This window comes from Nannospalax galili, unplaced genomic scaffold (genome assembly GCF_000622305.1).
Source record: "Nannospalax galili isolate Female #2095 unplaced genomic scaffold, S.galili_v1.0 scaffold441, whole genome shotgun sequence".
NCBI lineage: Eukaryota > Metazoa > Chordata > Mammalia > Rodentia > Spalacidae > Nannospalax > Nannospalax galili.
Window position 1 is genome coordinate 9555540 of NW_008348089.1, and position 15425 is coordinate 9570964.

The 15425-nt window shown below is 45.6% G+C and overlaps 1 protein-coding gene across 1 annotated transcript; it reads right to left on the reverse strand.

Annotated features, from left to right (window-relative positions):
- Positions 1–2916: 2916 nt before the first annotated feature.
- Pld6 (phospholipase D family member 6) lies at positions 2917–8956 on the reverse strand. The gene is made up of 2 exons (XM_008844654.3): positions 8178–8956; positions 2917–5998 (listed from the first exon to the last, which is right to left on the reverse strand). The coding sequence occupies exons 1-2, from the start codon at positions 8629–8631 to the stop codon at positions 5751–5753; spliced, it is 702 nt and encodes a 233-aa protein (XP_008842876.1). The 5' UTR covers positions 8632–8956; the 3' UTR covers positions 2917–5750.
- Positions 8957–15425: the final 6469 nt, after the last annotated feature.

Genomic DNA, 15425 nt, shown 5'->3' on the forward strand with positions numbered 1-15425 from the left:
AAATACTGATAGTGATCCCTTTGTTAATCAAGATACTATGACCTTCTTCTTGTAGCTCTCCTGTGTTTTTATTTTTGTGGTGCTGGATGGAGCCTAGGGCCTCAATGCATGCTTTAACAATCCATATATGAGTTGCACCTGAGCTGTGAAATATAGCTAAAGCTGGCCTCATCCTCTGTAGCTGATTGAGTAACAGTGTGCACCACTACATCTGGCCTGGCCTTCCTACTTGCGATAAAATGCCTTTTGTTAAAAAAAGAAAATGCATTCTATATCATATACAAAATAAATTTAGCAAAACAGTGTTCTCTTACTACAATATATTCTTGATGCTCCAGTTCATGTTTTATAGCTCTGGTTGAATAAATTTAGAATAATAAACTGGGCTAGGCAAGATGGCTGCCAACTTTGTGATTCCTACAAAGAAAAACTAAGGCAGGAAAATTAAGAGTATAAGGAAATAAGCTTGATTTAATCCCAGCCCTAGAGAGGCTGAGGCAAGAGAATTGAGAGTTTGAGGCCAGCCTGGACTACACAGCAAGGCCCTAATCCCCTCTCCCAAAAGGTAAAATAATAGTGGGCTGATTTTTTTTCTCAATATTGTTGCCACCTTTGTAATAAAATTATGTGACAATTACTATATGAGAATACGAACTTTTATTTAGAAAAAAATTAATCTCTTCAAATTAGAAACCAAGTTAAGTTTAAAAAACAGCAAATCGGGCTGGAGAGATGGCTCAGCGGTTAAGAGTACTGACTGCTCTTGCAGAGGACCTGGGTTTGGTTCGCAGCACCCACATGGCAGCTATGAATCATCGTTAACTCCAGTTCCAGGGGAATCTGAAGCCCTCTTCTGACCTCCGCAGCATTGCACAACATGGGTGTACTCACATATATGCAGGCAGTATACTCATACACATAAAATAAAAATATTTTTTTAAAAACAGCAAATCAAAAACATAAAAGGATAGATGGGGGTGCTGAGAGAGATGACTCTGCAGTTAAGAGCACTGGCTACTCTTGTAGAGGTCATAGATTCAGTTCCCAGGACTCACATGGCAGCTAACAAACTTCTGTAACTCCCATTCCAGGGGATCCAGTGCCCTCTTCTGGCATTGCACACACAGGTGCACTTACAGGCAGGCAATGCACTCACTCATACATACAAACTTTTTAAAGATATATTTTTAAATATGTGTGTTATTCCAATTATGTAGGGATTTTTCTGTAGCTTTTTGTCCATTAAAAATTATTGTAATCGGGCTGGAGAGATGGCTCAGCGGTTAAGAGCACTGACTGCTCTTGCAGAGGACCCAAGTTTGAATCCCAGCACCCACATGGCAGCCACAAACTGTCCTGAACTCCAGTTCCAGGGGAATCCGAAGCCCTCTTCTGACCTCCGTGGCATTGTATGACACGGGTGCACTCATATACATGCAGACAATACACTCATACACATAAAATAAAAATAAGCCAGGCATGGTGGCACGCACCTTTAATCCCAGCAACTTGGGAGGCAGAGGCAGGTGGATCTCTGAGTTCGAGGCCAGCCTGGTCTACATAGTGAGTTCCAGGTCAGCTGGGGCTACAGGGAGACCCTGTCTCAAAAAGACCAAAAAATAATAATTAAAAAAGTATTTTTTAAAAAAATTATTATAATCAACTGTACACCCAAAAGCTTTGGAGCACTGACCCGATGTGTTCTGTAGTTTAAACACATTCTGTTTTCTTTAAAGCTGTGTAAGTGCAACTTAAAATCCATTGAACATTTTTAAAAATTTTTTAAGCAATCAGGAACAGAAGAGAACTCCACAGTATAATAAAGGCCATTCTTAAAACCCATAGCTGACCACACTTGCCATTTCCCTAAGATCAGGATTTCACCAAGGACACTGCTTTCACCACTTAAATTCAGTGCTGCACAAAGGTCTACCCTGAGCAGTTCAGTGAGAAAAATAAGCTGAGTGGTGGCAAACATCTCTAATACCAGGACCCAGGAGGCAGAAGGAGGTAGATTTCAGTGGGTTCCAGGCCAGCCAGCACTAAACAGTGAGAGTTTATCTCAAAAAGAAAAAAAAAAGAAAGAAAAGAAAATAAGAGGCATAAAAGGGAAGAAGTAACACTTTTTGTTTTGTTTTTGAGATAAGGTCTTGCTGTGTAGCTCTGGTTGGCCTAGAACTCAGAGATCAGAGATCTGCCACCTCTGCCTCCCAGGTGCTGGGTCTGAAGGCAGGCACTACCACACTTAGCACTAAATTGTCTTGTAAATGATGTGTACTTATTGTTAGCACTACTAAGTTCAGCAAGATTAGGATACAGCACTGAGTTGTATTTCTACAGATACAAAGGGAGAAGCAAATTAAGGAAGTCCATTTACAAAAACATGAGTAATAAATCATAAAAACTACAAATACTGAAAAAATTAAAAATACAAATAAATAGAAACCATGTTCACCCAGGTTCTCAGATTTGAAATTTTGAGATGGTAATACTCAACATGATCTACAGATTCAACAGAACCCCTACCAAAATCCTAGCTGTTTTTATTTTTTTGGCAGAAATTGATTAGCTAATCTTAAGATTCATATGGAGGGGCTGGAGAGATGCCTCGGGTTAAAGCACAGGCTGTTCTTGCAGAGAACCCAGGTTTGAATCCCAGCACCCACATAGCAGCTAACAACCGATAGTTAACTACAGTTCCATGCGATCCAGTGCCCTCTTCTACCTCGGTCCTGCATGACACGGGTGCACCTACATACATGCAGGCATAACACTCAAACATAAAAAAATTTTTTTTGGCTGGGTCTTTTTGAGACAGGGACTCCCTGTAGCCCCAGCCTAGCCTGGAACTCACTGTTAGACCAAGCTGGTCTCGAACTCTGAGATCCCTGTGCCTCTGCCTTCCAAGTGCTGGGATTAAAGGCATGTACCACCACACCCAGTCCAAAATAAATTCTTTTTAAAGTTAAAAAAGGTTCATGTGGAGATGTAAGGGATCCAGAATGTCAAAATCATTGGAAATGAAGACATGCCACCAGGTTTCCAAAACATACTACTGCTGTTATTGTTATACTTGTTAACAGTGATGCTGGCATTACCACAGTGGAACAATGCAGAGCCAGAAATAGGCCATTAAATTAATAGTCAATTGATTTTCAACAAAGGTGTCAATATCATTCATTGGAGGGAAAGTCATCTTAATCATGCTGGAGTGAGTGGATATCCACCTGGAGGAACAAGTTCCAGGCCAGCCTCAGGTATATAGTGAGTTTGAGGTCAGCCTGGACTACATGAAACACTGTCAAAAAACCAAATGGGAAAACAATAACCCTAACCACTAAGCTGATAATGGGCAGGTGGAGATTTCTTAGATGCTCATGAGGAAACTATCAAGTCTACTCATTGCGTGTTTCTCTAGAGGAAAAAATAATTTTGAATACAGGGGCTAATACAGTTTGGGCCTTGCCGCAAACCCTGACACACACACCACCACCACTACCTCAAGCCACAAGCAGGAGAGAACCAACTCCCAAAAGTTGTCTTCTCACATCATGTGCATGGTGGCACAAGTGCATGTCCACATACAAATGTAATTTTTTTCAAAAATAGGGAAGCCCAAGTAACATCCCTAGCCTTTTCCATATGGGGTCTAGTATCACCTGCCTAGGGTATGTTGGAGCAGAACCCAGCCCTTCCCCTCCTTCACCTGCCTGTCAGTCACTGGAATAGTGCCCTAAACAGACCCCACTGGCACTCTACAGTGCATTCATGCCCACTGGTCTGCTTGATCAGCCTGCCACACTCTGAGGGTGCGTGGCCCTGTGCTACTCTGGCTCAGAGGCATTGGTACCACAGCCAAGGAAAACTGGGTAGAGAAAAGGAACCTCCACTTTTTTTTTTAAGGTGTATGAGTAATTTGCCTACATGTATGTAAGTACACCTGTGTCACCTGTAGAGGCCAGAAGAAGAGATCGAATTGCCCAGAGCTGGAGCTATGGATTATTAGTGACCATGTGCGTGCTGGGAACTGAACCTGAGTCCTCTGCAAGAAAACCAGTGTTCTTAACTGCTGAGCCACCTCCCCAGGCCAAGAACCTCCACTTTTTGAGGGAGATTTTAGTAGCACATTTTCTCAAGGGATATTTAACTTTCTACAAGCTCTTTCCAGGGATTCAACTTCAAGATGATGAAAGAGAAAAGAAAGTCTGAATTCATGCACTCCTATAGCTAAGAATAGCTGAGCTGAGGAGCACATGCGGCCATGTGGACACCTGCCTGCTCCAGAAGGGATGGGGGCAGGTGTGGAGGAGCCTTATGACCACACTCTGACTCTAGACATGCACACATCATACTAGGTCAGACAGATGGCAGAGAGGAAATGTCTAGGAATCATGCTTCTGCCTTGGCAGACTGGAAATAGGGCCAGAGAAGCTGCCATGTGTGGAAAACATGCTAATTTGGCGATGCCTGCTACTTATAGTGTACTGCTCTGCCAAAGGCTCCTGTCTTCCTCACTAGTGTTGAAATAGCTGTATACTATTAGATGCTTTAATAAAGAATAGCCATATTTAAATGTAGCAGGTTAAGCCAAACATAGAGCAGTTCATATTCTAAAATAAGAATGTTTATTGAAATATGCTAGAAGTCCAGGGTCCCCAAAGGTATAATCACTTAAGGACACGGTGATCCCTACCCCCTTGCTCTCTTCAGAATACACTGGGGGGGTTCACCGACTCCAGACAGGAGGGAACTCAACCAGCACAAACTCTTCTAGATATATTACACTTTACAGTTTCTGTTGAATCTTTTAGAAAGTCAACATTAAATTTACTTGACTAACACTACATCAAAGGTATAGTGGCATTCAAAAGGTAGAACATACACGCACTGAGCAGTCTCTGGTGATAATGTTGGCATGAGCTGTGGAAGGAGACCTTCATTCACTCAGATTGAACCCTAAGAAGCCACACAGAGCTTGTCATGCACACAAGCATAAGCAATGACAAAATGATAGCTCTGGTATCACTTGAGCTACCTACGTATAAGATGAACAACAGAAAAGATTATTTGAAACATTTGCAAATGCATATGAGAAACATGTTCCTCTAACTCCCTGTGAATGCCCACTCACTCCAGAGCTGAAACCACAGCCTGGGAGCTCCGTTCACCTTCTACACACCCTTTGGCAGCAATTCCTGCTCCACTACAGTGAGCAGAAAGCCACTGATCAAATACAGAGTCTGTGGTGCTAAAGGTGAGGTTACTTCTAAATACATAGGATTGCCCTGAATATGAGGGATGTTTAAAATTAAAAGCAAAACCTAGACACAGATGCAGCTTATGGCTACCTGTAATCCTCACCAGTGACTGCCACAATACTACAAGACGGAAGGACAACTACAGAAGGTCAACACCATCAGGCAGGTCTGTTTTAATGATCCCAGGATGCTACTTAAGAGGATGACCTACCTGTCTTGTCAACCCCTCTAAGATGGTTCACAGCACTGCCTATACCACTACACTTTTACCACCTTTAGGGTGGTAAAGCAAGGAACACAATGTTCAGCCCCAGTGAGCCCAAGACTGCAGCCTGCCAGTCAGGAAAGGCTGGTCCAAAAAAGGGAAGGAATATCACAGGGTCAGGCCAAAGGATTGAGAAGGACAAAGCAGAGTCAGTGACGTTGCTGTTTCTGGGGTAAAAGGGGAGGGAATATCACAGGGTCTGGCCAAGGGTTGAAGACAAAGCAGGGTCAGTAACCTCGCTGCTTCTGGGGGAAAAAGCTGTACTTGGTGGGGTCAAACTCCTCCCAGATGCGTTCAAACTCCTCCAGAAACAGCCGTACATACTCAGCATCCTCCATGATCAGGACATTCTCTCGGTTGTTCTGTATGGCTTGCGTGGTCCAATTGAGGGAGCCAGTGATGAGCACCTTCTTGTCCACAATGGCGAACTTGTGGTGCATATAGCCTAGGTCCTGGTCATGCCGCACCTGGATACCTGTAGAGCCAAGGCAGCCTTCATTTATACCACCACCTCTCACCTGGGTGCAGCCATCCCCCAGCTTATTCAAATTGCTACAATGCCCTGGCTGGAGCAGGGAACCCAGGGACAGTCCTAGGGTGGTCCTGAGATTGCAGGGAGAAGGTGGAGTCCATCTAGAGTCAGACACAAGGGGCTGTCCTGAAGAGCACAGACAGCAGGGGTTGGGGTTACCTCACACTCTAGGAAACCAGCCCCACTAAGCTTGAAGTCAGTGTAAGCTGCCCCCCTACTCTACCCCCACACACTGCTCCTACAAGGCTAAGGGGTAGAATGGTGTGAGTGAGGCATACCCTTGCCTTTCCTCTCAATCACAGGAATGGGCAAGCTGAAGAGGACAGAAGCCTAGGCAGGGGATGAGTGCAGCCTGGCTTTATCTGGCCAACTAGCTGGCTTCACTAGCTGACAGGAAAGGAACTGTGTCACATCTGAGCCTGCTGCCGTCACCAAAACTGATGAAAACATGCTTGGCAAGGATGCTAGGCAAATACTATACTCCTGCTGCTTTCCTTCACTCCTGCTTTTTGTCCCACTCTGCCCACCTCTTACTCTCTTCACGAGGCCTGGCAGCACACCTCTACTACAACTCACTCTTGACTACAGAGGGCCTCTTACTACTCCTTGGCAGTTAGTTCATTACTCAGGTACAGCATACCTACTGTTCTAGATACTTCCCCATCCACTTGAACAGTCACATGGTCTCAGCTATCCTAGCCATCACACTTCCTATATGATCGCCTTCGTTTAGTATTCCAGACCCTTCTGATTTGTGCATTTCCCCAGAAGGACCTGGCTGTATCAAGAACTGACACAGTGCACTTGCTGATAGATGAATCCCATGGACAATTTGGAACTCACCCAGATGTGGCCAAGACATCAGTGGGCGTTTCATTTGTGATGAGAATTTAGTTCTTTCCAACCTGAGGTTTTATGATTCTCCAAAAGCTAAACAATAACACCATCCACGCCTGAGGATATCCACATGTCCACCCATCAAAACGACCTTCAGACTGAGGACAACTCTTGATTGCTGGGAGAAACCTGTCAGACTGACCAGTGCTTCCACCCTGCCCATGTGGGTACTGCACAACAGGCTATTGCTATGATGCCCTTCACACAAATCTGCCTGTAGCAAGCCTGGCTTCTAGAGGCTCCACCATCCTAGGGCAGTGTGAAGCCAAGCTGTATGGCACTCAAGAGCACCCAGAAATCTTGGACACTTCCCAGGTATAGAGGTTCCCCATACCTGTCAGTCATGTATACACCACAATGACCAGGTTAGGCAGGCATGCTTTCCTGGGTGCCTGAGGGATGAAGCACCGAGAGTTTACACTCTTGCAGTGCCCTCCACTTGAAGACCACAGGGCAGAGGATAGGGGTCACTCCTCTTGTCTGGGAAGAGTGGCAGCTGAGTCCAAAGTTTGCAGCTGAGAAGTGTTCAACCACCGTGTGGGGTCTACTTTAACTGTGATCGGGAAGCCTTATAGGAGACTCACTAGTCACTGACAGCAGCAGGGTCACTCTGTGGCTCCCCCGTGGAAACAGGCAGCTGAGGGTGGCTCACTGGCTGCCAGTGGTTAGGCACAGGTGGATTTAAGCTTTGCCTTCAGTGTCAGTCCTGCTGGCCATCTTCATCTCAGCATTCAACAGTCATAGAAACTATTGAGTGGGGCCACACCCACTTCTCCCAAGGTCAAGGCTGGAGCCAGGTGGGAATCATATCCCCCACCACCACCACTTTTCTCTCCTGGGGTACATAAAATGGTCTGCAAAGTGTGGCTCCTAGGCCTGCTTACCTGTGCCTGCCTAGCTGCCTCCACCTTCTCCCTAGAAAGCTACTCTGCTCTCATCAGGCCACCAAGGGACATCAACAAGATCCGGGCAGGGGGCTGGAGAGATGACTCAGCATCCAGAGAACCCAGGTTTAGTTCCCAACAACCACATGATGGCTGACAACGGCCATAACTCCAGTTCCAGGGGCTCCGGTGCCCTCTTTTGGCCTCTGAGGGCTTTGCACAAGGGTTCACTTACATATATGCAGGCAAAACACTCATACACAAAATAAAAATAAGTTCAAATAAGTAAGGTCTGGGCCAACTAGGCCCTCCGCCAGTGTCCGCCTTCAGTGACAGTTTACCTGACTTGCGCAGCAGGCCAATCTGAGAGCCGTTGAGGGCCATGTAGTCACAGTCGGTGATGACCCGGACACGCACCCCGCGCTGGTGTAGCAGCTGCACGGCGCGCCCCAGCTGTGGACTGGAGAAGGCAAAGAGGCAGAGCTCCAGGCTGGAGCGGGCGGCCAGCAGCGCGCGCAGCAGGCGGCTCAGCGAGCTCTCGCCGTGCGGAAGGCTGCACTGGCAGCCCGACGCAGGACCGGGCGCCGCACCCGGGGCCTGCAGCACAGCCTCGGTGCAGGTCACCTGCGAAGGGAAGAACAGCACCTCGCGCCGCGGCTGCTGCCCGGCCAGCAACCAGCGGACCAACCAGGGAAGGGCCTCCAGAGCCAGGGCGACGCCCGCGCCAGCCAAGGCCACCAACCGCCACCTCGAGCACCCCATAGACCCCACCTCAAAGGCCTGAGCGCCGCGCATGCACGCCCACCACGTACCAGACCCCGCCCACCCTTCCACGTGCGCCCCCCGACGCGCTCCCGCCCGCCCACCAGAAGTCAGGCGGTGAGCCAGCTTCGTGGGGGCCACGCCCTAGGTACGTCATAGGTCAGGGACCTCATACAAGGACCACCCCCCAAAACTACTCGCCAGCGGCTCTACCTGCGGCCAGGCCTGACCCTTGACTTCCCTGGCACCAAGCTACTAGAGGCATTCTCGGGGCACACCTTGTTGGAAGCAGCTTGAGTAGCGTTCAGGGAAGAGTCTGGAAGCACAGAGAATGTCAGGGAGTCCATGATCAGCAAGAGGCTGATCATGGCGGGGGGCGGGGGGCGGGGGCGTAGTAAGCTCTGGAAGGTAACGACCAAACTTAAGCGTAGAGGAAAGAGGTGGACCAACTCAAAGCCTTAAAACAGGGTGTAAGGATAATGGTGGTGCTGGCGCGGTGGTCAGCTCCACATGGGCCAGCTAGGAACCTCAAAACCCGGATGTAAAAAATGATGGGTTGAGGGGTCAGTTGAGTGGCTCAGCAAATAAACTGTGTGTGTGTGGTTCCAAGCCTGATGACCTGAGTTCAGTCCCTAGAATCCACCTGATGGTTGGAGCCTACGCCTGAAAGTTATCCTCTGATCTCTACCCCTGTGCTGTGGCATGTGCCCCACCCCCCCAAAAATAAGTGTAGAAAACATTTTTTTAAACTAGGAACTCTTCTCTTCAAGGGAGCAAGCAAAGTACTACTGCTACTCTCTCCCAGTTAATTTTTGAACTCTGGAATACTTAAACCGGTAAACACATTTTCTTGCATCTTATACATCTACTTGAATAGACTGAATTCTGGGTAAAAGGGGCTTCTGAGAATATGACCCCTTCCTAAAAGTGCTCACCCTAGGAGAGGCAGAGGGCTAGGGATGATAGGGAGCAGAGACATCTAAGCCCCAAACCTATCAGGGTCAAGGCCACTGCAGCTGGGCTAGGCCTAGGTTTTCTAGAGTGTATTCTTCTTGCTTCCTTGCCTGTGCTAATTAAATTCTTGACTGCACGAACTGTTACTGTGTGCCACTTAAATTCTTTTTCATAACAGAACCAAAAATTGCTACTGGGTTGAGACCAGAGGAAACTGGATACCTCCACATAACATGGCCACATTATTAGACCACTGTCTCCCGCCCCCTCCAATTTCAACAGTGTGGAGACCAATCCTGGGCAACTCAACTGGCACCAGGCCTGCCTTTCGCTGAGAGAAACGTGAGAGCAAGTGAAGACTCCTTCAGATTTCTTGTTCTGAGTTGCAGTAGGGAATTTGTCCAGCTGGCAGACTGCCAGTCACTCCACAAGCATCTGCAACGTTCTACTGAGGGTGGGTCATCAAGGTGAACTGTGAAAACAGGGATGGAATGCTGATCTCCATCTGGAAAGTCAAAGGCCAGAGGAAATGCAGGCAAACATGGTACTCCAGGGTGAATGACCTTCCCAGGGAATTGGCTGGCCTTTCTGGAAATGCAAGGTCTGTACATGGCTGCCCAGGAGAGGTAAGTGGCCACTAGCCAGGGGGAGCCATGCTTAGAAAAGGAAGGAAGGCTGAGTAACTCTGCACCCACATGACAGCTAACAATTATTCATAACTCCAGTTCCAGGAGATCCGACGCCCCCTTCTGGCCTCTGCAGGCATTACACTTACATACAAGCAAAACACACACATTAAAAGTAGTATTTAAGAAAAAAGAATGGCCACTCTATAGCTGGGCAGGGACAATGAGAGGCATGGGGCCCTCTGCCGTAAGGTTAAGGAAGGAAGCAGTTTCTGGCTGCCAGGATTTAGTGTATTCCAAGACACAGGAGCAACACCAGCAAAAGGAGGCTGTCCTGGATTAGAGCTTGAATCTAAAATAGCACATGGGGTCCATATTGGCACAAGTAAATCATTGAATCCAGAAATGCATGTCATGGAGAAGTGTTGGTTACAGAAGACATGTAGCCTTAATTCCAATTAGCTGATTACCACCAAGATAAAAGTGCCACTACTGCACCAACAGTGATAGTTTGCTGGGCCAGTCACTTGTTTATTAGGCTTTACAGCTGGGTAGGACCATTGATTGGTTTTCTTTCCTGGCAGCTTATATAGTATCCTCTGGTACAAGGAGAGCTAGTCTTCAGGGAGGAAGCATCCAGGTCAGTTCCAGCTCCACTGTTTCAAATCCTGTGTCTGAAATATGTCCTGTCTTCAGCAGTAGGGTCTTACCTTCAGATTCTGGGGGCAATCAAGGGCTGTGGCAATACCCTGTTTATTTTGGAAGTCTCTTGGACTACCCTGACCAACAAAGGTTTCTCATGCCTGACACTGTTTTTTGTTATAGAGCCTTCAGCTATACACATGCACATATTTCATATATATGTATATTTATATATATTTTATTATATATACATATATAATTTTTCAGTAGGATTTTGAACTAATACATTTCCCTCTGGTTTTTCACACCATCTAAGCATAATCTATCTCTCCTCTCACTCACTCCCCCATATAACCCTCACTATTCCCTCTCCAGTTAAAGCACCCCCTCCTTTTCCCCACTTCCCCCTCTATAATACTGTCTCCCACTATTCCCCTCTCTCAAGCTCCTTCCTTCCCTTTACCCTCATGGTTCTTTTCCACTTTCCTGGCTCCAGCAGTTACATCGGAATATATACTCACATCTAAGGCTCTAAAGCTAATCAACAGCTGTCTAATTGGAATTAAGGCCCACTCAATGGGAGGGTACTATGTATGGTACTATAAACCACCAAAAACACATGGCTGGAGAGGTCACAGATCCTAAAGAAAAACCTACTTTTGCCAGATTCCTAGGCCAGTGTAATTTCTTACTATATTCTAAGTATGTATCCTCATATTTGCAGACAAGTGCACCTTTCACCACTCATTAAAGAAGCTTCTTTTTTCAATAGATGGAGACTATTACAGAGTTCCACAACTGGTCACATGCAGAGAATAAGTGTCTGAGATTCTTAGCCCTAAGTGACACATCTTCAATGCAACCTCTACACATAACATGAATGCATGTCTCAACTCTCACCAGAGAAGTTCTCTTATGCAGCAGATGGCGATTAACATAGAATCTCACAACTGGCCAATGTGCAGAGAATAAGAGGCTGCAGAGTGCTTATCCCTGAGTAGGACACCTATTTCAAACTGCTGCCTCCCAAGGCTCAGGGATCATTGCAAAACAGGAGACAGAAAGATTGTAAGAGCCAGAGATGGTAGATGACCACAAGGAAACAGTTTTCCAGACAGCTGGTCAGTTACATGAATTCACGTCAATGGGGACAGCATGCACAAGTCTCATGCAAGTTCAAACCAGACTAAACTCCTGCCTAGACAATGGGGAAGTGGTAAGAAATCCCAACCCAACATAAGGAACTTTTGGCAACTGATGGCTGCTAGAAGAAGTGACGGTCTCTTACAGGGATGGAACTCTTGGTAGGTGAACCAGGCTCTAGTGGATGGACCCACAGTGAACAACATTTGGAGACACAAATCAGATTCTACAGGCCATATTATATACGTAATAGAGTATATTAAATTGAGCCCCCCGGGGGTGGGATATAAGGGTAGGTGAGGATAGGGGAGAGGCTCTAAATACTATCAAATTCTATTTCATGGAAATTGCAAAAATTCAATAAAAAATTTTTTTAAAGAACATTTCTGTTCATGGGGCTGGAGAGATGGCTTAGCAGTTGGGAGTACTGACTGCTCTTGCAGAGGATCCAGGTTTGATTCCTAGTACCCACATGGCAGCTATGAACTATCCTTAACTCCAGTTCCAGGGAATCCGATGCCCTCTTCACCTCCACGGCATTGCATGACATGGTGCACTTGCATGCATGCAGGCAGTACACTCATACACACAAAATAAAAATAGCGAATAAAATATTTTTAAAAAGAATGTTACTGTTCAGTAACTTATTGGGAATCTTTAAAACACAAAGCTCTTAAAAGGTATCCTTGTTTAGCAAAGATGAAGTAAATGGCCAAAAGTCTTATATCTGTAAAAATTACAAAATTATATACTCCTGAATTGGGGAAAGTAAAAGATAAAACAAGACTAGCCATGAATAAATCATTGGGACTGTCTATAACATTAAACATTTGTTGGGGATGTTGAGGGAAGGCAAAAAAAGATAGTCATTAAATTTTTGTCTATTTTTCTATATATTTGAAACAAAATATACTAAAATAAATGTGAATTACATGCAAAAAAAGGCATGTAGCTACAAAATACATGTAGCGCCTCCCCCTGGGAGAGGTACAGCCTGAGCAGCAGAGAAAGGAAAGAAGGAAATGTGATTGTGCAATGGGGACACCTGGCAGGCCACCCCTCCCTCCCAAGTGAGGGTCATATCAGAAGTAACCCATCACATCTAGAGCTATGGTAAAAGTCACACACCCCTGATGAGATGCAAGCAGAAAGCCCTTTATCTCCATGGGATCCTTCCCAAGCCCACAAAGTCAATTCAGTCACAATACCTGTACAGGATACCTGGCCAGCATTCTATAAAAAAATCAGGAAAGGGTCCTGGAGAGATGGCTCAGCAGTTAAGAGCACCAGCTGTTCTTGCAGAAGACCTGGGTTCAAATCCAAGCACCCACATGGCAGCTAATAACTGTCCATAACTCCAGTCCCAGGGGATCCGACAATTTCTTCTGACCTCCACAGGCATTGCACAACATAGGTGCACTTACCTACCTGCAGGCAATACACGCATACACATAAAATAAAAATAATAAATATTAAAAAAAAAAACTGGAAAGACTGAAAAGTTGTCACAAACCAGAGGAGCTAAGAAGATGTGAAAATTCAAGACAGTGCAGCACTCTGGGCCAGATGCTAGAATAGATGGAAGCTGTTAGTTGGGGAACTGACACAACCAGACACCTGTAACAAAAGCCAGGATGTGCTGACCCTATAGGATGTGCTGCCTAGGGTCACTTCTGAGCTTTGGAAGCTGTGTAGTGGTAATAAGATGCTAACAAGGAAAACTGAGTGAGGGTATATAGAACTCTCTTCTATCTTTGACTTCTTTGGAAATCTAAAGTTATTCCAAATTAAATGTAAATGTATACTTTCAATAGGCTCTGACTACCCCACTTCTGGTTATAAATCAAAAGAAACAAATACACTCACAAAACATTACACACAAAAGCTCATGCCAGGTTTGTTTGTGTTACCTCAGATCAGAAAGGACATACTTTTGTCTATCTCTGCGTAGAAACTGACTAGCCATGCTAAGGAACAATGTGCCAAAACAGATGAGTTTGTTATGCCAAGTAGAAAAAGCCAAACAAAAATAGCACACACAACATTCCATTTATAGGGTTCTAGGAAGTGTAAACCAGAAACAGGAGTGCAAGCTGGGTTGAGAAACCAACAGAAATGCAGTAGGGAAAGCCCAGAAGTCAGAGCCACAAGGACTGTGGTTTGGTAAGACTGAAACACGGACACATGATCTGACTCTGGTGTTTACAGAGGGGACCTTTAGGGTATGATTAGGATTTCACGGAACCAATGACCAAATCCTGTTTTCTGAGAAGATATGCATGTACGTCAGTCTTGCCATGGCATACCCTCTAACCATCACCAAACCATGCCCTTCAACTTTGCACCTCCAAAGCCATACCCAACATAAACTCTTTTTCCAGCCACACAGCCTGGATTTTCATGTATAGTAATAGGCAGGACTCAGAGATAAAGGAGGAACTGTTCTATGATAGGAGATTATGAGGCAGGCCCAGGGAGAGTGGCCATGGAGGCTGCAAAGGCCTCTAGCCAGGAGCAGATCTTGAGGTCAAGGAAGGCATGCAGACTTCAGTGTTGAGTGCAACTAACTTCAAAATCCTTAACTGATCAGTAAGTTAGGAAGACAGGCTAGAACATAGGCAGGCACAAGAATGACTGAACAAAGCTCCTAGTGGCCACACACTGTAGCTTAAGGCTAGGGAAGGTGCCAAATGAAAACCTTCTAATAGTATGACAGGACTCAGAATTATTATCGTATATCTAGCTTCCAACCAAAGCTTACTGAGCATGGAAAGCAAAAAGAAAATGTGACCCAAATGTGGGGAAAGCAACAGCCAAGAGAAATTCTTTGGGCCCAAGTGCAGTATTTAACAAAGACTTCTAAAAGTAAGTTCTTACTAACTTCCAAGAATTAAAGGAAAACACAACAGCAAGTCAGCAAACAAAATTTCAATAGAAAAATTAAAGTCTATCCTGCCATCCTTCTTCTGGGTGTCCAATACTCCTTGACTTAGGATGGAGTAACATCTGATATGCTCATTAAGAAAATATTACAAGTGAGAAAGCACTTAAGACACCTAACCTTCCAAACATCATAGCCTAGACATGCTGAGATCACACACCTCACCCTAGAGTCACACTGTTTTTGGGAGAAGCAAGCCTACACTTGGCACCCTATCCTTTATGCACATTCACGCAGCAAGTTTTACTATCTGCTAGATGCACAGCACATTCCTTCCTGTGAAATGAATACAGAGCCACCTCAAGTCAGGCTCGTACTTACAAAAAGCCTTAGCCACTGGACCAGCAGAAAACTGGCAAGAGCCCTTTTGAGGGGAGGACAGTGTTAAAAGGAACTTTATATACGAGAAAAACAAGGCCTCATACCTGAAGCTTTGAAGACAGCAGACAGACTTCCCCTCCCTTCCCTTCATTTATCCAGGACTTCCCAGACCCAGGATCCTTCCCACTCTGGTGAGATGG